Below are 22,524 nucleotides of genomic sequence, written 5' to 3'. Positions count from 1 at the left end.
TGTGTTTTCACTACAGGACAGCTGCTGGAAGCTGGCTGGATCACGTGGCACATAATTTAAAAGAGCAGGAAGACTGTTGAGCCTCACTGCTCAAAGCCAATTCATTGTTCCTCCTTTGTGTATAATTTCTTTTTTTTCTTTTCTTTTTTGTGTGCCCTGAGTGCTGCTGTAAATAACCGCTGGCAGGATCCCAGGGAATGGCAGTACAGAGTGCACAAGGGTCACAGTTAAACACCTGAGCCCAGAAGAGATATTTGTCATCCTGTTTCATGCGTGGAATTGAAACAAAAAAGAAGCCCAACTAAATCCCTGCGGTGAGGAGGCTGGGCCTGTCCTGTGTCTTGCCTTACACTTCCTACAATGACCCAGCACAGAAAGCAACACCACAACCTCATTGTATTTCGTATTTAAATTTTATTGGAAAGATTAAATGTACAATCGCAGCTGTGCTATCTACAGAAAGTAGGAACCATACAGAAGGATGGGCGGCAGAGTCGTCTGCTGTTGGCCTTCTTCTCCAAAGGGTTTGCCGAAAGAGGGTCACTGGCCGACGGACTCAAGACCGTTCAGGATTGCTTGAAAACAATGCAGGTTAGAGACGTTGGTTGGGTGGTGAGCCTAGCGCCATATTGCTCTGAGGCGGAAAAGGTTCATTATTGGCCAGCTGAAAATAAGCTCCAGATATTTAAATACCTCTTGCAAATACCGGTACTGAACCATTGAGTATGAGCTTGGTGTATTGTCCGCAGGATTCCCATACATCCTATGTATGTGTACAAACATGAGGTAGGCTTGGTTAAGAATATTCCTTAAGGGAGGGAAGGAGGCGGGGGGGCAAGGAGCATCAGCCTTAGGCAAACTGGAAAAAAAGGAATTCCCCCAGCCCATCAGATACCAATACTCTTTTGGTACCTTTGGAACAAAGGACACCGTCATTAGATACCAATACTCTTTTGGTACCTTTGGAACAAAGGACACCGTCATTCAAAGATGTGAGCAGCATTCCCCTCCTGAAGGCCAAGAGGAGACCAGGAGGGATGCTTCAGATGCTGTCAGCTGCAACTCCCAGCAGCCCTGACTCCTTGCCAGGCAGGAGAGGGGGGTGCAAGTTGCAGCCCAGTTTCCATTGTTTTAAGTGGGGAGGATTTCCAAAGAAATGCAAGAAAACACTGTTGGACGCAGGGGAAAAAATACTTCCAGGCAGCCATGTTTAAAGAATGGGGTGCCCAGCTTTGGAAAAAAAGGGGTTCATGAAATAGCACAAACATATTTTTATACAATTTGCATAAAATATTTCCTTTTGATATGTACAGTTAGGTTTCACAGAAGAAGGAACCTGCTCGGTATTCTCTCTTTCAACTTCTTGTGGGCTACTTGGTTTGGTAATCCTGGTTTTTCTCCCAGCAGGTGCAGATTGCAATCTAAGCATATCTAGAAACAAAATGTTTAAAGAATATGAGCTGTATGACATGCACAGTATTTTTTTTTAAAGTTGTAAGTGTTGGATTTTTTGAATAGTCAAGTTACTTTAGAGCTGGTCTAATGTCAATACTGTCTGTTTAAGAGAAACAGGTGCCGGTGTTTCTGTTAATTGCTCACAGGCGTGGGCTCTGCTTCTTGTATATAAGGCTCTGCCAGAAAGCCTTCTGCATCTCTTAGTTAGATCTTTCAGTTTGATTATTAATTCTTGGGTAGTTTAATGGGAGTTCTGTGGGAGGTTTGGAATGTGGGTAGATTACATTGCTAAGAGAGAAAGCATTTATCTTTAGTTTAAAGTCTCTTTAGAGTCAGTTTGTTTTTCAGTTAAAGAAACCCAACCGTTTGTATTTTCAGCTGCATACTTTTACAAGTGTGTAGCTAGTAAGGGGTTTCATATAAGGGAGATAATACCCTACACTCTTGGTGGTGTTTTCTTAGCCAGGTCAACTTCTGACTGCGTATACTCTGCGTGAAGCGTACTTCAAAGGGCCACTGTAAACTGGGATATATGATTTAGATTAAGCAAGTTTCAATACCCAGTTTTCTCCTATATTATTCTTATCACATATATATATATATAAATAAAATATTCCAATAGTAAGAATACTGAATACTGTAGCTCTTCCTATGCATTTTTATTGTATTAATTTCTGTTGATGGAAAAGTGGCTGTTTTTTAAGTTGCAGAACACTGAGGCACAATGGAATGGTGGAGAATTATCCATCACTTATTTGACCATGTTCACAAATGCATCACACATTAAATATTTTATATTTCTATACAAAAGAGAACAGACCGGCATGTCCATGTCATCAATAGCCACTTAAAAGAACAGTAGTTCAGGCAATGTTTTTTGTTACTCCACCTCTGTGACTGGGCTGCCCCAGCTACTCTGGGCTGCTTCCAACATTTCTATGCAAAGATCTTTGCATACCATTTTGGCCTTATTTCAAACCCACTTCTTGCCTCAGAAGTGTCCAAGAGCAAAAACCCAGCAAAACTCCCGTTTTAGCACTGCGCATCTCAGAAGCAAAATAACAAATTGGGAGAGGGGGCTGTAGGAGGTGCAGAGCACATAGGCTAGTTGTAGCATTCACTACAACAGATGTCAAAGGTTTGGCTAAGGACTGAACATTCACAAGTCATGGATTATCCAAAACCTCTGTGAAGAAACAGTATCAGATACTGGCTTACCAACGGTGAAATAAAGATTTCTTCAGCCCCATTTTGCAGTTTGGTAATGCTTACAAATCGTAGCCAAGAGCATTTCTTACCTAAAAAATGGATTCTTTAAATCAAGGACATTGCCTGACTTAAAGCCCGTTTCATCCACTACAGCAACAATTTGGATGTCGTAACTCTGCCTGTTGTATAAAAAAGAAATTCTGTTAAAAATCTAAAATCATGTCCATAACAAGTTTCAACGTTTCTGAATTAATGCTAATACTGTACTCTCTTTTGCTTGTGTTTTTTCCATGCATAATGAGGTTTAAAAGCACTAACTTGTAAGTTGATCAACTGAACATAGGCGAATCAAAGCTTTACCCCACCAAAAAGTATTTAGAAGCGATGGCACTGAGCACTGCGAGGCTCCAACTACGGTAGTAGATTTCAGTCACATGCTAGCAAATGCAGGTCGCCCAATTAAAGCTGATTTGTACCCGCTTCCCCACAAATTGGACTTCCTCAGATAAGGAAAGGGACAAGGAAAAAACAACTGTGTGATGTCACATTGTTTAACCTCCCCCTAAACAAATTAAGATGAGTGCCCAAAAAAGATTTGGTGTCTTTTTTGGGGGGGGACCACACAGTTTAGCAATGGGACCTTGCAATAAAGGTGTGTGGGGTTATTGTTGTTTTTTGTTGCCCTACAGCAATAACAACAACAACAACAACAACAACAACAACAACAACAACAACAGTGGGGTAGGGTGTGAAGTGGGGGGCTTCGTCATCCTTGGTATTCAAACTGTAGCATTACAAGCGTATTCACAAATGCTATCATCATTCATTTTACTACCTTTGAATAGATTCTAGGAGTTTTCTGGTAATTGGCTGTATCACTGTTCCTTTACAATGTGACCTTAAGTAGCATTTAACTTACCATTCTGGAAAATAATAACTGGCACATGATTTTTTTTAGTCCTGCCCCCATTTTTCTGGACCATCACACTGTTGGGCTCTGCGTTTTGACTCTCTCTCTCCCATGATGATGTTTTGGTCTTTCAAGAGTTGGAAACCAGGCTCTGCCTAGGAGCCTCTGACTGAGATGCTGCAAACGACAACCCTATCAAGGATCTGTGAAATTTTGTTTTCTTGTTTTCTGTTTTTGTTTTGGATGAAACATAGGCCAAATGGCATGCTAGTTTTCCTCTTAATCTGCGGAGTCCATGCGCTCATTTCCTCTGGATCAGGTTTGCAGGCAGAGAGGCCGTCAAGATGCCTGGCCTTTAATGAAGCCTTTGGCAACTGCATCTTATTGCCATAGAGACGGTGTTGTAAACAAGTGGGATTACAATAGCAGTTGTGGCATCCTGTGATGGAAAACGCTGCTGCTGCTGCTTCTCTCCACTCTGCAAGTAATGGATACACTTCACCTTTGAAGAGCAGGTATTGTAATACGACCGATAGGACTTCTTTATGGGAAAGCTATTAACCAGAAAGCTGAAAAGTCACATGTGGGGCACTTGCTGTCGATACAAATGAAGCATTTTGATTGCATCACTAGCGCCTCTGATTTGGGCACTCTGCTTCTGGAAAAGCGTGTGGAAATAAAAAGGCGAGGATGCTTTGCTTCCCATTCATTGAAGACAAACATTTCTAAGAAGATGAGAGCGCCGTTTCATACTGTATTGTAAGTGGCCTGCGGTGCCCATTCTGGCCACAAAGGGGAGGGGAAATGGACTGAGATGCGCATGCATGCAAACTAGCTATGTTGCATGCGCAAGGGTTGCCATGGCAAGAAGACCCAGCTGTATCCTACCTTTCTTAGTGGCAAGCTCCCCAAAGCCCCATGAAGAAGCAGGAGGAGACCTATCAGGGAGCAGCGCCTTAGCTCCATGTTCCTGCCTGTCTCTTTGGCCTTTCCAACTTGGCCAATTCCAGTTTTGTGTTCTCGTTTGCTCCTTCTGGCTTGGCATTTTGCATTTGTCCTTTACCTGCTCTAGGCTTAACCCATGACCTTTTCTGGGTTCTGTGGGAAATTTCCTTCCATTTGGGGCATTGGACCTGCAAGGAGAAGCTGCTGGAGTCTACACATCACAATGCCATGGTGGGAAGGGTTGGGTTTTAGAAAGCCTTAGGAGGAACGGTTGAAGGATCTGAGCATGTTTAGCCTGGAAAAGAGGAGATATCTCAAGGGATGTCACATGGAAGAGGGAACAAGCTTGTTTTCTCCTGTTCTGGAAGGTCAGACACAAAGCAATGGCTTCAAGTTGAACAAGAAAGGACACTCAGACTCAACATCAAGAAGATCTTTCTAAGTAAGAGCTGTTTGAAATTGACCTCCCTGCTTTAATCCTGCTCTCAAGTACCAACAACAAATGCTAAAAGCCACCAAGGATTTATCATCGGCTGCAAAATGGGAGGTGTCAGCATTTCATATATATTCACCTCTTTCCACAGCAAGACAGAGCCTGGCATTCTGCAGTCAAGGGCAGATGTGTGGGTTACTCTGAGGAGTGTTTATTACCTATTTAAAATCATTACACTGAAGCTGCTTCAAAGAAAAGGAAATGTTGCTCTTGCTCATTATATTCCCTACAACACAAATCAATCTTGTTGTGCTAAATCTAGGGGCAAGTACATTGCTAATAGCAGCAAAACATCAGATTTCTGAAGGAAATTCACTTGGCACAGCTGTTAAGACTGACCATTTTTTTAATGTTCTCTTTGTGATACTTGAACATACAAATGGATTGTCTGCACTGTGGTTTGAGATGCAAAGCATATTTTCTATTGCGGGTTCTGTTTGTTAACACAAATCTGCAGATGTTTCACCTAATTAATTTTTGGTAATCTTCTCCCACATAGCGTTTTGCCAGCAAAGCGGTTTGCCTGTGCTTTGCTACTTACCGTTTATTTGCCACGAACAGGACTTTCCCTGAAAGAGTTTCCCCTTCTTTGGCAAAGAGGGGAGTTTGGAGAAGGCAGCGGACTTGATACCAGTGAGTCAGAGGCTCCGTGGGGGCAGTCGAGAGCCAAACCGTCACCCTTGAAAGAAGAAATCCAGTAAATACGCAAACATTTATTAATGCATTGAATATCTATCTGAAGATGCAAAAACAAAGTGAGAACACTAAGCACATAATGAAACAGAAACAGAAATAAACCAATCCCCCCTACCTCCCACAAGCACATTTAAAAGGTCATAGGTATTATATTCATTTATTAAATTTGCATCAAGAAGGCAGACCTAGTATATCTGCAAAACAGCTTCAGAGAAGACCAAGACAAAGGTGCTCACATCCCAAATTCTTGGTCCATGAACATAGCAGCTTCCCTTCAGGGATGGAGAGATGCACTCAGAGAAGACTGGAAAAAACCCTTAAGAATCCAAGCCAATTTTATTCTCCCAGGCTTCTACAAACTTCAGCTGAATCTGGTTTTATTCAGCCCCTAGGATGTTCATGTGTTTTACTGCTTCTGCTGTTTTAATTTAAACCCCCCCATTTTTGGCACATTGTTTCAATTATTTTAATTGGTGGCCACACTGAGAGCCTATGGCTGAAAGGCAGGATGTAATTTAAAAACCAAAAAGGCCAGTCTTATGCATTGCAGTTCTATTACCTGACTACATGATATGGGCAGGGTTGGAAAAACACCACCACCACCACCACCCCCCGGCTGCTCATCTGTGTGTGAAGATGGAGATGGCCTTTTATTACTGGTTTGTTTCTGAGGTGCTATATATCACGTTCACACATCCAAGTGACAAAAACCCAACACACGAGTGGCTTTTTCACGCAGAGTCTGTTTTCTACAGATGGGCCCTCCTGCAAAAATAACACTGTGAGATCCCGCCATGCAGATCTGACTATCTCTAAAACCAAGATGTATAAAATGAACTTGTTCCTCCATGTGATGGGCAAGAGAAGAACTTGAACAAGGTTCCAAATTTGGCCAAATTAAAAGGGCCATTTCCCTCTAAAGTGAAGTTCCAAGGTAACTTTGGGGAGCGAGGAAGAAGAATACGTACAGCGAGCCGACAAATGCCACATCAAACCAGAAGGCCAAACCATGGATTAGCCCAGACTGCATCATTTGGAAAACAAAGGGGATTTCCACTCTGCAGAAGAAGAAATCCATGATTAAAATTACAAATATCACCAGTCACTTAGACACCGGTCCGCTAAGCACAATACATTTACCAGAAATAAAGCAGAATGGATTTTTATCCAAGATAATTTATTACAACAAAATCTACCTATGTACTCAATTATTATATCTTGTATTCCATTTTATTTACTAGGATTATCTTGGCCGATGTCATTACTTTTAAAACAGCAAAAACTTCACGCCAAGGTATATTTTACCCTAAAGACTGTGCTTAGTCGACTGCAGTATTTCACAAGGCAAAAACGCCATTAAGGATTAGAGGCTTAAAATACCCTGAATGGGATGCTGCAAAGTCCCTCGCTTGCTCGTCAATGGAGAAGAGTAGAAAGAAACCATTATTTGACATGGAAAGGCAGGATTCTTTGCAGACACTTACCTATGCAAATCTTCCTCTTCTGCGTCTGTAAAATTGACCGTGTATTTCACTGTCCGGGCCATTAAAATTCTTATGTCAAATGTATCCTGAGGGTTGAAGAGGAGAAAAAGAGAGAATCACACCTCTGCTCTCGTCTAGTGCTGCAAGCAACTTCCACAATAATATACATTCTCTTGGTCCCTTTGATATGCTATTTTAGCTGTTCCTATCTCTGTTAAAAGAAATATGCGCCGCACACACATTGCTTGTATCTGGAACCCTGAGGGATTTATATATCGAGGGGCATTTCTGACCTTCATACCACCCCCAGTTAATGCTTGAGTAAAGCCAGTGCTTTTTTTCTGGGGGAACACAGGGGTACGCATCACCCTACACATTTTGTGAATCTTGGTACTTTTGTCCATTTACTCTATTTATTTTCCCCAATTTGAACTATAAAATAGTGATTTTCTTGAGTCAAAATGAGAGTACCCCTAAACATTTTTAAAGAAAAAAAGCACTGAGTAAAGCAGTCCCGACTCCATCAGGGAGAGCCAACACGGTGTCCTCCAACTGTTGTTGGGGCACCCACCACCCCTGACTCCTGGTCCTGCTAACTGGGGCTGATGGGAGTGGAGTCCGGCACCGCACTGGCTGCCCAGTTAAAGTTTCCTTCCTTGCACTTACAACCAACCCACAAAACCTGCTCACGGTTATGCACCGGTCAATGGAATAATATTTGGCTCAGAACAACTCCAAACAAGACTTTTACATTTCCGTTTGCTCAGATGCTCTCAGAAAAAAAAAAGACTTTGCTGGGATCAAAAGAATTACCAGCTCATTAATGAATTACAAGGTATCCCCCATTCACTAATGTTGACCTTAAGGGAAAGCAAAGCAAAAACAAACCCTGCAGCTCTGTTCTACATGGATGCCACCTCTGTTCTAGAACACTATTGTTACTGCTTTTGTTGTTATTATTATTAGCTACCAGAGACTGGCTGGATGAGGAAGTGTTGGCTGCCTCCCACCCAAGAGCCCCCCAGGGAGGACACAGAAGAAGACTTAGAGCCCGGGTTGTGGTGGTGGAACACTGGGGAATAGCCTGGGGAAGAGAGGAGCTGGGAAGTGCGAAAAGTCGGGGGTCTGAGTGATCCAGGGGTGTCAGGAGAGGGAGATCCTTCCAGGACAGGGCGAGAGGTTGAGAGTCACAGGGTGAGTGAGCACAGACTCGGCAGAGAGGAGTCAGAGGTTGCCCGGCTATCCTGCAACAGGATAGTCCCAGTCCGGCTGGCTCTCCTCCCAGCCTGACACTCCAGTCGAGGAGAGTCCTGCTTAACAACCAGCAAGACAAGCCCAGAGGAGGAGCTCACCCTGTAACACAGCCTTTGTATGCTGGGGAGGGATCTGGAGTAAGATAGACTGGAAGGGGAAGGGGGGGCAGTGGTCCATTTCAGCCATATCTCAAGCTGAACGAGTTGAGCCTGAGTAACTCTGCTGCTGCGCTGTTATTTTCTGTTAAGAAAAAGCTAATTGCCTTCTGTGCCTCACCGTCTTTCCTGCCCTGTGGTCAACCTGGGCTTGCTTGACAGCTCCTCGACTCTTGAAAGACCTGCATTGGCTCCCAGTACATTTCCGAGCACCATTCAAGGTGTTGGTGCTGACCTTGAAAGCCCTAATCTGTCTCAGCCCAGTAGACCTGAAGGAGCGTCTCCACCCCTCATCGTTCAGCCCGGACACTGGGGTCCAGCTCCGAGGGCCTTCTGGCGGTTCTCTCCCTGCAAGAAGTGAAGTTACAGGGAACCAGGCAGAGGGCCTTCTCGGTGGTGGCACCTGCCTTGTGGAACACCCTCCCATCAGATGTCAAAGAAATAAACTATCTGACGTTTAGAAGATATCTGAAGGCAGCCCTGTTTAGGGAAGTTTTTAATGACTGATGTTTTAATGTATTTTTAATCTCCTGTTGGGATGCGGGTTGCGCTGTGGGTTAAACCACAGAGCCTAGGGCTTGCTGATCATAAGGTCGGCGGTTCGCGACGGGGTGAGCTCCCGTTGCTCAGTCCCAGCTCCTGCCAACCTAGCAGCTGTAGATAAATAGGTACTGCTAAACTGGTAAACGGTGTTTCCATGTGCTGCTCTGGTTTGCCAGAAGCGGCTTTGTCATGCTGGCCACATGACCTAGAAGCTGTACGCCGGCTCCCTCCACCAAGGACGCAAGATGAGCGCGCAACCCCAGAGTCGGTCACGACTGGACCTACTGGTCAGGGGTCCCTTTACCTTTACCAATCTCCTGTTGGAAGCCACCCAGAGTGGCTGGGGAAACCCAGCCAGATGGGCAGGGTATAAATTATTGTTGTAAAATAAAATACAACATTACAACAGTTTAAAACAACTTACAATTACAGAAATAAGGTGGGTCCTACAAATATACACCCCTAGTGTCCAAAGCCAGGGCGAGGAGGTGTCCCTTCCACATTCACCAGATGCTACAACTCCACGGGGAGGCAGTTCTGCAACTTAGGGACCCGGCCTCCAGACCCTGAGCTCCTGAAGGTGGAGGAACACGGTGTGGGAGGAAGGCAAAGTAAAAAGAGAGAGAAAATAAAGAATGACTTACTACAATAGGTTGCCTAAAGTATTCATCTACAGCTGCATTGCGGAGACTGGACAGATTGACTCCATAAAAACACTGCTGGTACCTAGAAGAAAGAATGCAGTTGTAAAGAAAAGAAAATTGTACAAAGAAATCTCTCTAAGCTGCGTGTAAGAGCCACAGATCCATGCACATTCTTCAAACCACCTATGAAGCCTGATCAAAGCATATTTTTTGAGATGCAAAGATACTGTCTTTCCATTCAGCTAACCTCTTCAAAGAGCATGCAGCTTGTGGGTTATTCATTGTGTGTTGGATTAATGAGCTCAGCAAACAACGGTGAGATATCGCTGCTTAATTCTCCCAGGGAAGAGCCCTCCCTTGGTGCCTCTTTCAAATTTTACTGTACTGGAAGTCTTTGAAAAAGCAGCACCCCACATGAGGGGAGCACACACAGCGGAAGAAACCTAACAGACCATAGAACTCCCCACCATTGTCGCTATCGTATACGGTAACTATTTCCCAAGGCCCTGAGAGGGACCAGTTTTTGAGGCCCAACTAACTTCAAACAGGAATTGACGATTGAGAGGAAGAACTTGGAAATTTGTATGCATTCCTCATTCTTAAGCAACACAACTTTTCTCAAGCACAAGTGTCGTCAAGATGTAAACCTCGTGTTTCGAGGCAAACTCTGATTTAAAGAAGAGGCTGGGAGCTCAGAAATTGGAGCCCTGACTGAAAGGCTGTCGAGCAACGGAAGGTGGGTCAAGCCAGGGGTCTTGGAAGGTGACGCACTGGACCCTTGCCCCTCTTGGCTGACAAAATTCAGCAGAGAGGAGATGGCTGTCTCAGCGAAGGAGGTGGCCAATGCCCTTTTACAAGAGGGGGAGCTTCCTACCTGTGTGAAGGGGGTAGTGATAAGACCGCTCCTTAAGAAACCCTCCCTATACAGAATTCTGAAAACCTTTGCAACTACCAACCATTGCCAACTTCCCTTTTGGGGCAAGGTTCCTATCCACTGGTTACTGATCAACTGCATACAAAGCGACCCAGAGAAGGGACCTTTTCTGTGGTGGCTCCCGGTTTGAGGAATGCTCTCGCCAGAGAGGCCCGCCTGGCACTATCATTACATGTCTTTAGGTGCCACGAGAAATATTCCTCCTTTTGGCCATTAAACAGCCTGTGACATTTTAAATGTGGAAGGATTGTTATTGTGGCATTTTCTGTGATTGTTCTGTTGTTGTTGTTGTTGTTGTTGTTGTTGTTGTTGTTGTTGTTGTTGTTGTGCCATGTGAATTATGTTTTTAATGTTGTACACCGCCCTGGGATCCTTGGATAAAGGGCAGTATATAAATTGAATAATAATAATAATAATAGCTACTGATGTACAGTACATCACACAGCTAAGAAGGATTTAAAGGGAGCTGGTTGTGCTATAAGAATACAAAATACAAAAGGGGAAAAACACAGCCTAAGCCTGCTTTGGAGAACCTGCCATTCTTGCCCTTGTGATGTGTTGGCAGAGAGAGAGATGCTGCGTGAAAGACAGCAAAATCACACTGTAGCATCACCCTGCAGTGCTGGCAAACCCTTGGTCCCTGGTCCCTGGTGGACTTTCAGGGGCAAAGGCCAAGGCCAAAGGTTCCCCCCTCCTGCTGATCTCGGCCACTTTTCCACAGTCAAATCAAGCAGCAAACATACTTCAATACGTAAGTCCAACGCAGGCCAGACATCCAAGCAGACAGTGCATGAAGGATGGCCATGCTTTTCCCAAGACAGAAATTATATCCAGAAAGGAAAGGAAAGAAGCTCTTAGAAGACATCTCAGGCGACATTCTTGTCTTAAAAACAGAACTGACCACTCGCGGTATTGAAAAGCTGCTGCCGTGGACGTTTACAGTCACTCCTCAGTGCAAAAGAGCAGAATATACAGAGGCGGCAAATGACAGGAGTCCTCACTGCACAGCCCTTTGACTTCTGGAGAAATATTTAACTCAAATCTGATGGACTCTGATCTCTATTGTCTTCAATGGATAAGAAATTCTAACATACTTGGGATTTGAAAAACAAAACAAAAACCCCATTGGGGTAAACAAATGTTGCTGTGGAGATCACCAGCAGTGCAAATTCACTTTCTGAAAGATTTAGCGAAAGTTTGTACAACATATAGTTCTGTCCCAAAGCTGGCAAAATGGAGCAGTATGGCTAAAATCAGGTGAAACTCAATACACTCCATATAATCTTAGAATCATAGAACCATAGAGTTGGAAGGGACCCCAACGGTCATCTAGTCCAAGCCCTTGCAATGCAGGCATCTCAACTCAAGCATCCAGGACAGATGGCCATCCAAACCTCAGAATTAATAGCTAAGGAGGTTTCAGCAGCCTTTATTTACATCAGGCCATTCTCCTTTGTCACGTTCATCTGGTTTGGGGAGAAAATTTGCAAAAAACTCACAATTTTCCTGCAAACTCACATTTTCTACATTTCAGTTTGGTACCCCTCCTGCAAATTGTCCAAATCTCGTTCTGACGTCATAACTAGACATGTAGATAGTATCATGGCTTTCATTGGCTTTCTGAAAACTAATGGAGTAAGGGCTTTCTTTACTTATAAAATACATGTCTCATTACTGACTGGCAGCTACAAATGCCTAATACAGTGGACCCTCGGGTTATGCTACCTTTGGGTAACGTAATCTTTGGGTTGCAAATGCGGCAACCCTGGAAGTGGGTTTGCCGCTCGCGCATGCGCAGAAGTGCTCTGTGGTGCTGCACGTGTGCGCAGCAGTAGTCCTCAGGTTACGAAATTTTTGGGATACGGCCAGGCCTCCGGAACAGATCCCGTTCGTAACCGGAGATACCACTGTACTGTACATCAATGTAAATTACTTTCCTCAAGGGCAGGAGTAAGAAGATTTTGCCCCTGCCAGTATAAATGTTAAGAACATACTCAAAAAGCAGGCAAAACCAATGGTGAGGTCTCTCTCATTTTCTTACAAAATCTTTCCTTGTTTAAAAAACCCCCTGTGAAATCCAAGTCTCACATTTTCTCCAGCTGAAGACCCAAAGGCCACAAGACGGCACAATGCGTCGATACTTCCAGAGAGGCTTCTAATCTGCCAAAGCTTACATTGAAACTGTTGTGCTTCTCCCTCAGACTGCTCATTAGGATTACGAAGCATGAACTATCCCTAGGTAACAAATCTCTGAGTTGCTTCTTTGGCTTGCTGGGACACAGAAACGGTGCACACACAAAACGACAAAATGATGGGCTGGCACCGTTCCATTTCAGCTTATCTCTGTTATTACAGGAACTGGAAATAGAAAGAATGATAAAGATGGAGGAAAAACAGCTCATAGGGAAGACAAGATTTGCAAACCCACCAGTGCAGAAAACAAGCTTGGAGTATAAATAAGTCTAAGTTGGGTGTATGAAGTTGCAGCCAACAGATGCAGTTTCAACTCCACAAAGGACATACCCTCCAGCACACGCATCCCCAAACTGCGGCCCTCCAGATGTTTTGGCCTACAACTCCCATGATCCCTAGCTAATAGGACCAGTGGTTGGGGAAGATGGGAATTGTAGTCCAAAACATCTGGAGGGCCGAAGTTTGGGGATGCCTGCTCCAGCAGTTTGTGTCCTCTTCTGCCAGTGGACACTGCAATTGGCACCCAAGGCCGGTGCAAGCTCTGAGTGCCCATGGCTTCCTCCCCCCACAATGAAGCCCTGCATGCCTGCACTACTGCGGGATGACCCCCAAAGATAAGCAACATGCACACAGCAGGCGTCATCTACGGAGCTTGCCTGCGCATGTCATACGTCTGGCTTAGTGAATGAGCAACCAAGAGAGAGCCCAGGACGGAGTCTGCCGCTTGGATGCACCCAGAAGCAAAGGTCAGTTGGAATGAACATAAAATGCAACCCCCAAATCCAAATTGAAGCAGCACTTTAGAGGTCAACCCAAATGCCACAAAATGGTGTGAAAGATTTCAAGTTCTCCATAAATCTTCATCAGGCTACATGTTATAAAACACACACACACGGGGCAAGAAGAGAGGGGAAGGAAGGACGATGGGCAACCCAACAGAGTCTGCGGAGAGGAGGTAACAGACATTCAAAATGAGGCTCCTTTAGATGCTACAGGATGCAGGCGAGAAGCTGCTGCATCCAGGCTTCTTGGGAAGGAGACACACGTCTTTGACCACCTGCATTTCTTTTCTCCTCTTCTTCCCCCCTTGGTTCTTTTTCTTTTTTGTGACATTTTGTTGGCCCAACAGATACTGTCATGATATGGGATTTGGATTTTTTTCCTATGGACCAGCATGACTAGCTTTCCTTTTTGCATAAAATAGAACATTCCAGTTCCAGTTCAATGTATTAGTTAAGAATGAAGCCTTCAAATCAGGAATGACCAATACTCGTCTCCATGTAGGATAGCCATAGGGTCTGCCAGATGTTGTTCGGTTACAGTTTCCATGACCCCTGGCCAAGCTGGCTGGGGCTGGCAGGTGGGGTGGTCCAACAATATCTGGAGGGCCAGAGGTTCCTCACCACACAAGCAGGATTTCGAAACCCCGTGGATTAGCATTTCATAAATCACAATCTCTCTTCTGATGGAGCAATCTCAAAGCTGAACAATTCAACTAGATCCTCAGTTAGAAATGGAAGAAAAAAAATCTGCAGGATCTAATAAGAAATAAATCAGTGGTTTAATTCATTTTACAGCAGCTTTTGGTTCCATCTGCATTAGCCTGTTGTGTTTTCCATCACAAGGAAAAGTGCAAGAAATGGAAAATTGCGAAGCAGAAAGTGGGCAACCAATGTTTACAGAGGTCACAGAGGATATTCCTACTGCATTGGAACTAGATTTCACGAGCGATATGAAGCTCTCGCTGCTGTGCATCTTCCCTACAGTCCTCCTTGTAATGCCTGATTTAAAACAACATTTTAGATGATGCCATTGCATAGCATGTTGCCTCAAACTCCTGCCTCCCCACCCCAATATTACATACGGTAATAGGTTGGGAAAGAGAAGCAATGTACAGTGCGATGGCACACAGAGTTAAATGAGATCTTATGGTATGGGAAAGGGGAGAAAAGATTTGGTCAACTCTCAGATCATGTTGTGATTGTTACCCTGACTTAATTCTCAGGTCTCCCCTAATCCAAACCCAAAAGGCAGGGCCACGGAAGAGAGAAGTGTCATCATGAGAACGTGAGCAAGGCACACTTAGTTCTGGGACAACATAAGCGATGTGGCCACATCCACCCAGTCCTCAATTTGAGCCAGGATACAACCCCAAGATCTTCTGATCCCAGCCCCTGAGCCCTTTTCAATCTCAGGAATCAGCGTTGCTGCATGTGACCGAACTCTTTAGATGAGGACATGCAAGTAACATGAAGCCCTAAGGCAGGGATCCCCGGCTGATCCTGGTAGATCGCAGGATCCTTATTGTGTCCAAAAAGTTATGGGGGAAAAGCTTAAAAACTCTGTGCAATCCTCCCCCCCCCAAAAGCTCCACAACTCTGGGCAATCCACCCACCCCAGACCCGCTCCTCCTCCCTCCAATGACAATGGGAAGATCACTGAAAGTTTTTTTAATACTGGGAGTAGATCGCAGTCTCTTGGGAGTTGGACATGCATGCCTGCCCTAAGGCATCCTGGACACCACAGGATGGCAGCTCTAACCACAACACTGCCTTGGCCAATTCTGAGGTTCTTTTTTCCTAGATGGCAGCATCCTTGCCCATCGACGGCTGCATCATACTGATGCAATACAGGACAAAGAGTTCTCTCATCACATCTCTCTCTCTGCATGGTACCGTGTCTTCTGTTGTAGACTATAGTCAGCTTATTTGGAGAGATAATCTCATTGCATGAAGCCGTTCGCTTTCCTAGACAGGTCCTGCCTCTGCCTCGTAATGAAAAAGCCATCAAGTGAGGAGCCACTACACGGCAAATGCTACGAAGTGCCAAGCCACCACATGAGAGCAGTCATCAATGCACAAACAACATGGCCACACGACTCAGCTGTAAGCGCCACAGTTGCAGATCAACAAAACAGAAATGGGTTAGGAAATGAGGAAATTGATTTTGACAGATACAATTCACCACTGCATTCTGATTCCAAGAAGCAGTTTCATTTTGAGACCTCTGTTATGCTGCAGAGCATTTTTTTTTTTTTGAAAAAAGTGAAATAATCATTACCAAAAATTGGCTCTGGAGTAGTGTTCCATGTAGAGCTGTTCATCGGAAAAAGGAGCCAAATGAATGTCACTAAATGTTGGAAACATCATTCCTAGTGAACAAAAGATAATATACAGTAGCAAAGTTCAAATCTTCTGTGTAGCCCTACTTAAACATTTGTTGGAAACATCCAATAAACATCATCAGCTCTCCATCTCAAACAGTTTATCTCTTTATAATTCCAGAATGGATAATAATTTATGCTCTAATCCTTGATCACATTTCTGTAAGCCCACTGGCAACAATCAAGAACTTAAGACGCCAAGTCAAGTATGCTGCCATGAGTGATAAAACCTTGCCGTTTTAAACTCACTTGTGATTAGGTATTTAAAAATTTTCTTCCTTAAAATCAAAGGCAATGTTATATCCCCATTCATTCATCTTCTACAGCTGGAGGAAAAGGATAATATTTCTGAAAACTATCTACAGACTCAACGTATAATTGTTAATACATTGCCACTAAACAAACCATCAACAGTTTCAGATATTCACTAAACATACCGGTACTTCAAGGCTGACAATATAAAGGAACTAGTAATGATGCTGTGTGTTTATCAAGGATATCAAAAGACTGCAAAACATTTTTACAAACCTTATGCCCATTTGACAGACTATCTAATGCAAAACACATAGGCATGAGCACATTACAGACTTGTACCGCAAACAGAGAAGGACAAGGAATCCGTCATCCAAACCTCCATTAAATAAGGTCTTAAGCTACCCAACAACTATGGAAATAAATCCGGATGAATACATTTTTATAAGTGAATTGGTTAAAACCAGTGCAGCTGGCAATGCAGAAATGAACTAGCCTATGAAGGAGATGCAGGAATTGTCTAGGAAATTATACTTCCACTTAAGGAATAATCCAATGTTAGCTAGGAGAGAAATTGTTCCATTTCTGCAAGCACAGTTTGAGATGGGGAGTAGCATTGCCCTAAGGCAATGCCATTGTAAAGAATGTAGAGATTACAGACTGAAATCCTAAAACTCTTTACTCCCAAGTAGTCACTGAATTCAGTATTCATTTAGAGTAAATTGTTTCATGATAGCAATCTCACAGTGCATAGATTTAAAATGCTTTATAAACAAAAATAATTAACCAAGGGGAGTGCAGCTCCATTGCATTTATATCATGAACAAAAAAGACTTAACATGAGTACAAACTGCATTGCCATTCAAGCAGGATTTGAATAAGAAGCACAGAGATTACGGTAGGAACTGAACATCTATTCAATAAGAAAGACTAACTTTTAAAGCAGCAAAGTGTACCACCGTAGGAGGACAAAGAACTGACAGACTTGAACGTTTAGACTAAGAGAGATCTTTGCTGCACCCCGAGGAAGACTTGGCATTAAGTCAAACATCTTGCCAGACTTTCCTATTCCACGCTTCACCCAACTCCCCCTTATTTAGGCTACAGTTTTGTTTCTGCAAAATCAAGACATAATTGTCCAGACATTCTCTACAAAGCATTCTAAACAGGTGCTCTGTAATGAAGCCCCTGCTTCCTTGAAGCGCATTGAAATGGGCTGCAAATTTTTCCCATCCTGTCATTTCCCTAGTCCAGATGCTCCCCAGGACAAAAGTTGCTTTAGAATGAAATCCTCTTGAAAGTTTCAGAGTGAGAGGCTTGCTTCTAATATAAATTCAGCTGTCTCTTAGTGGATTTGAGACAGGGTTTCTCTCTAGCAGGGAGTCCAAGACTGTATTTGGAGACGAAAGTGGAAACAGAACTCCTTGGTGATTCGTGGTCTCACCTGCGGGTTATTGCACTGAGCTTATTGTGGAGGATATGAGGCATAAATCAAGAAGGAATTGGGAATATGAAATATGCCAGAAAGACACTAACACGCGCTCTGAGAGTGGAGGCGGGGGTGGGGGTGTATCCCAAAGACCCTACGAAATCACCACTACTCTGATCCAAGTTGGTAGATTATTCCTTTTCTACAGATCCCCCGTTCTCCACTTCGTTCCTGGGGAACACAGACTCACCATTTGACTTCAGCCACTTCTTGGAGTGGAGGTAACTTTCCAGCATTCTCTCGTTGAAGAGCATATAACCCATTGGCTCAGAAACAATGACGTCGACATTCTCAGGCAGGGAGATTTCCTCAATTTTTCCCGTCAAAACGCTGATCTTATCAGAGAGATTGTTACTTTGTACTAGAATCTGTAATGAGGAGGCATAAAAAAACCCCAAACTGCATTAGCTTCTTTCATCTATAAATAATATGTATTTATTAAATAGTTCTTCATTTGATTTACATCCCACCCAAAGGAGCTCAGGATGGCAAACAAGTGATAAGGCAATAAAAACAATTCCAATACAGATGCGGATCGGGAAGGATCTTAACCTAAAAGGCTGGTTGGAGGAGGAAGGTCTTCCGTAGGCTTCCAAAAGACAACAGGCGGCACCTGTCGAATATTCAAGAGGAGGAATTTCAAAAGACAGGTGCCACAGTAGTAAAGACCCTGAGGAAAGGACATCTAGATATGATGGCACCTGCAGAAGCCTCTCACCTGCAGAATGTAGTGATCAGTTGAATGTTAACAGAGAAACAGAACTAGTATCATCTGTGGACTGATGGCACCTTGTCCCAAAGCTCCCAGCGTTTGAAATTAGCCAGGCACCAGGCCCATTTGCCCCTAGGAGCCCCTTGAGCCCAAGTGAAGATGCCTGGATGCCAGAATGGTGCCTGACGTCTCCACCACCTGGAGGTGCATCTCTGGCGATCCTTGGATCTGGACTGTTTCCACACACTAACAAGACATCCTGTTGAATTCTATCCGTTATATTTTATCTACACAGTCCAAACGGATTGCAGGAATCAAAAAGTCATACTGAAAAATAAGACTTTCGAGCTGTCTTGTCCAAAAATGGGAACCAGGCATTCCGTTTAGGCGACCGTAATCCTGGTTTAAGGAGCCATTTGACACCTAGCTTATATATCTGAGTTTCTAACACTCAAATCGCCTAATATGAGGGGTATCAAGTAGGCAAATTAAGATCCGTAGAAGTCCACAAAAAGAATGTTGTAGTGCAGGCATCCCCAAACTGCGGCCCTCCAGATGTTTTGGCCTACAACTCCCATGATCCCTAGCTAACAGGACCAGTGGTCAGGGATGATGGGAATTGTAGCCCAAAACATCTGGAGGGCCAAAGTTTGGGGGTGCCTGTTGTAGTTTATCTGTTTTGATCATTCGTTGTTTTATTTGTGTTTCCATTTTTGTCGTACATTTTACGTTGCACATTGGCTGGAAGACTGGGATAATAAGTGACTAATTAATACAAAAAACAAACAAACCACTGCCTATTCTTATTTTTATTCTTATTATTTCTTACCTGCCCTTAACCAGAGTTTCCAGAGCAGGATCTATTTTACTGACAGGCAAAACAAGATAGAGAAGCACCGTACTCCAATAAAATAGCATTGAAGCAGTTTGATCACATGCCTGACCTTAAGCAGGGAAAATTCAACAGATTTCAGTTTAAAATACTCAAGTTTTTGAGGATTATGATTGCAGCCGAGTAACTTGCTGAAACAAGGCCACAGACTTTTTAAGAATTTGCTTGGGATGAGGGAAACAAACTAGAAAATCTCATCAGATGTTGAAATGCAGAGGCTGGAAAAATATTGCTTTTTGTAGTGCTTCATAAAGCAGCTAGAAATTGGTTATTTTATCTGGCATGACGAGGCACTTGGAAGCGTTAATCCTATGACTGCCAGATGGCCCACCCAAGGACTATGGCGTTACGCCAACCCTCCTCCCCTCCTCCTCCTCTTGGGATGTACCAAAATGTGGACCGTTTCTGGTGTACACAGCTGGCAATCTCGACCTTTTCCAACTGGTGTTGAAGGAGTTGGCCCATGCCGAGAATGGCTTCTACTACCTGATCTTGTGAGCTTCTAGTAATTGTGATTGTCCTGAGCAATGATCCTCCATCATTTTCATTGTTGTTCAATAGAAATAAAACACATAGCAACTCTGAAGGGCATTGATTGGATGCAGTCCATTGCACTGCACAATCTCTGACGGAGTGGTCCTTAGCTCCCTGACGGAGCCCCATCTCTTGTCCTAAAGTCATCTTCAGAGACTCTCTCCTGGGAGCTCCTATAATCTGGGGGTAGATAGGGGGGGGACTAGGAAGTACCAGAGTCTCCCATGATGTGTGCAGAAAACTATGGTTAATAGTTTCCAACTATGCCAGGATAGGGAACTGGCTTAGGAATCCTGGGTTGTGTAGAAGCCATAGCCCCTCATTCGCACACAATAGGAAGCCATAGTTTAACTGTGACTTTCTGTTATTTTCCTCACACACATGGAAGGAAGGAGCAAAGGAGCTGGGGGTGGGGACTTAAGAGTTTGTGTACGCAGGCATTGTCTTATTAAGACAGGATTTGATCACGTAAACCAGGTCAATGTGTTAAAGGAAAGGAGATGAAATTTATTAAATCAAGGGGACTACTCTGAAAAAGAGGCTTAACAGAACACAACTAGCAACTTAATTCCCTTTTCCCTTTCCAAATTTCACCTTTTGTTCAGTATACAGTAGACCCTCATCCTGGCAGCACAATGACATTAGCATCTGTAAGAATGCTCACTTCTTGTCTTTGGGCCTCTTTGGAAAATAAAGGCTCCTATAAAGATTACACACACACACACACACACACACACACACACACACACAGCCTCTGTATTCCTCAAGGGCCAATTTTTTATTTCTAATGATCCCCATCACAAGTTGACCTCTTCCCCATAGACAACTGTTCCTCATGCATAGCTGCTCCCATGTCCTGTTTGTTCAAGTGCTCGCCATAAACTCCCTTCAGCTTGACACAAAATTCTTCCTTAATCTTTATACAAGTAGCTGAAATCTCAGCCCTAAACATGTTTATCTGAAAACACCCCATTTGTTTCAACAGAGCCCATTTCCAACTGAGCTTAGGATCGCAGCATTTCAACTGTAAGTCTAAATTAGGGAGTTATGCGGGAGAAAACTTGGCACGCTGAACTTAAAACACCAGCTGGTCATTTATAATTTTCTATGTTCAACCAAATAATGTCTGTGACATGACAACACAGCACATAATTTTAAATCTAATCCAAATTATTTTGCATTCTATTACAGTCCATATGACTTCAGGAACAGCTAATATATTAAGATATCCAGAGTTTTGGATAAACAGCAGAGCCATTTAATTGAATGGCATCTATATATAGCTTTTTTAAAAAGGGAAAGGTAGTAATCACTATGTGCAGATTTCAGTTCTTCCAATTCCTAAACTCGAAACTTGTGTAACTTTTCAGTCTCCTGATTTGTCCCTACTGGGCTGGTCTACAAAACTGGCAACAATGACATCATTTGTTTCCCGAAGAAAGCTGTTGAGGATGCCCCAGGAGCACCCCCCATTGGGGGACATGTCACTCATTCCAGGCTGATGCTGTTAAGTCCTTCAAGGACCAGGAGAGGCCGCTGCCTGGTTGTGGCCTCCTAGACCAGGGGTTCCCAACAAAATTTTCTCGAGGACCCCTCATCGAGCCGCTATTGTGACAAGGACCCCCATTTATTCCTAATCCTAAATCTAATTCCTAATCTAATTATTCCAGTAAGTTTAACACTGATCTTGGAAGGGTTAGGTTCAAGGGACGCCGACGATTTAGGTTCAATGGACACTGACAAGATCGGTTTGAGAGTCACTGACTTACTTGCTTGAACATCAAATGCATTATCTTCCTCTTCATCTGTAGGCCTTTGTCGTTTTAACGAACCACTTTTTAACCCACGGTCCATTTTTAACTACGCGAACTGTAGCTTCCGCGAAAAACAACGCTTTGTTTACAAACACTACTGTTTTGCAAAGAGGCAGCGCGCGCCAGGGAGGAGGGAGGGGAATGGAGAAGACAGGGTACCTGCGCAGTAGCACACAAATGAAGCCGACGCGCGCAAAGCATCTTGGGGAGGTGAGCGTTAGTAGAATGCGCGCGCTGCCTCTTTGCAAAACAGTAGTGTTTGTAAAGCGCCACCTAACGGCATACAGCAGAACTACTGCTTCTATCTAATTCTAGTTTTGCGCTAGACTCTGCTCATGCAGGAAGCGGCCAAAACAAAAAATCTGTTATCATACGAAATATATTTAATATATTTTTTATTCTAATAGCATCTTGCGGACCCCTCTGGCATAGCTCGCAGACCCCTGGGGGTCCCCGGACCACCTGTTGGGAACCACTGTCCTAGACAGTAATGCTTTCACTGGGTTTCAGGAACTGCAAAAAGATCAGTCATGCAATGGGAGGTTCTAAATAAATTTAGTTTTTTACATTATTGAGCCATATGCAACTCTTGTTGACTAGGACTAATTCAGTGAAATCTTTGCATCTTCAGTGGACTTTTCCACTGAAGAGACTTGTCAAAGCAGCTCTTTGTAAAGTTTCAGTTACATTTGCTATGGGAGACATGTCCCTTCCAGATTTGCATCTGTTGTCTGGGTTGTTTTGCAGATTGAT

General features: G+C 43.7%; 1 protein-coding gene across 2 annotated transcripts in view; it reads right to left on the bottom strand.

Annotated features, from left to right (window-relative positions):
- Positions 1-394: 394 nt before the first annotated feature.
- LOC118097688 (histone-arginine methyltransferase CARM1) overlaps positions 395-22,524 on the bottom strand; it is a 44,119-nt gene continuing 21,989 nt past the window's right edge. For both annotated transcript variants that reach the window (XM_060269152.1, XM_060269151.1), the window contains exons 6-14: positions 18,010-18,187; positions 15,976-16,066; positions 9,789-9,870; positions 7,193-7,278; positions 6,677-6,766; positions 5,554-5,691; positions 2,754-2,843; positions 961-1,431; positions 395-912 (exon numbers count right to left, since the gene is read on the bottom strand). In XM_060269152.1, the coding sequence (XP_060125135.1) occupies positions 1,422-1,431; positions 2,754-2,843; positions 5,554-5,691; positions 6,677-6,766; positions 7,193-7,278; positions 9,789-9,870; positions 15,976-16,066; positions 18,010-18,187 (765 nt within the window). In that variant the 3' untranslated portion in view covers positions 395-912; positions 961-1,421. The remainder of the gene's footprint in view (positions 913-960; positions 1,432-2,753; positions 2,844-5,553; positions 5,692-6,676; positions 6,767-7,192; positions 7,279-9,788; positions 9,871-15,975; positions 16,067-18,009; positions 18,188-22,524) is intronic.

Source organism: Zootoca vivipara, chromosome 16 (assembly GCF_963506605.1).
Source record: "Zootoca vivipara chromosome 16, rZooViv1.1, whole genome shotgun sequence".
NCBI lineage: Eukaryota > Metazoa > Chordata > Lepidosauria > Squamata > Lacertidae > Zootoca > Zootoca vivipara.
The sequence above is the reverse complement of the archived record's forward strand: the minus strand, read 5'-3'. Positions and strand labels throughout refer to the sequence as shown.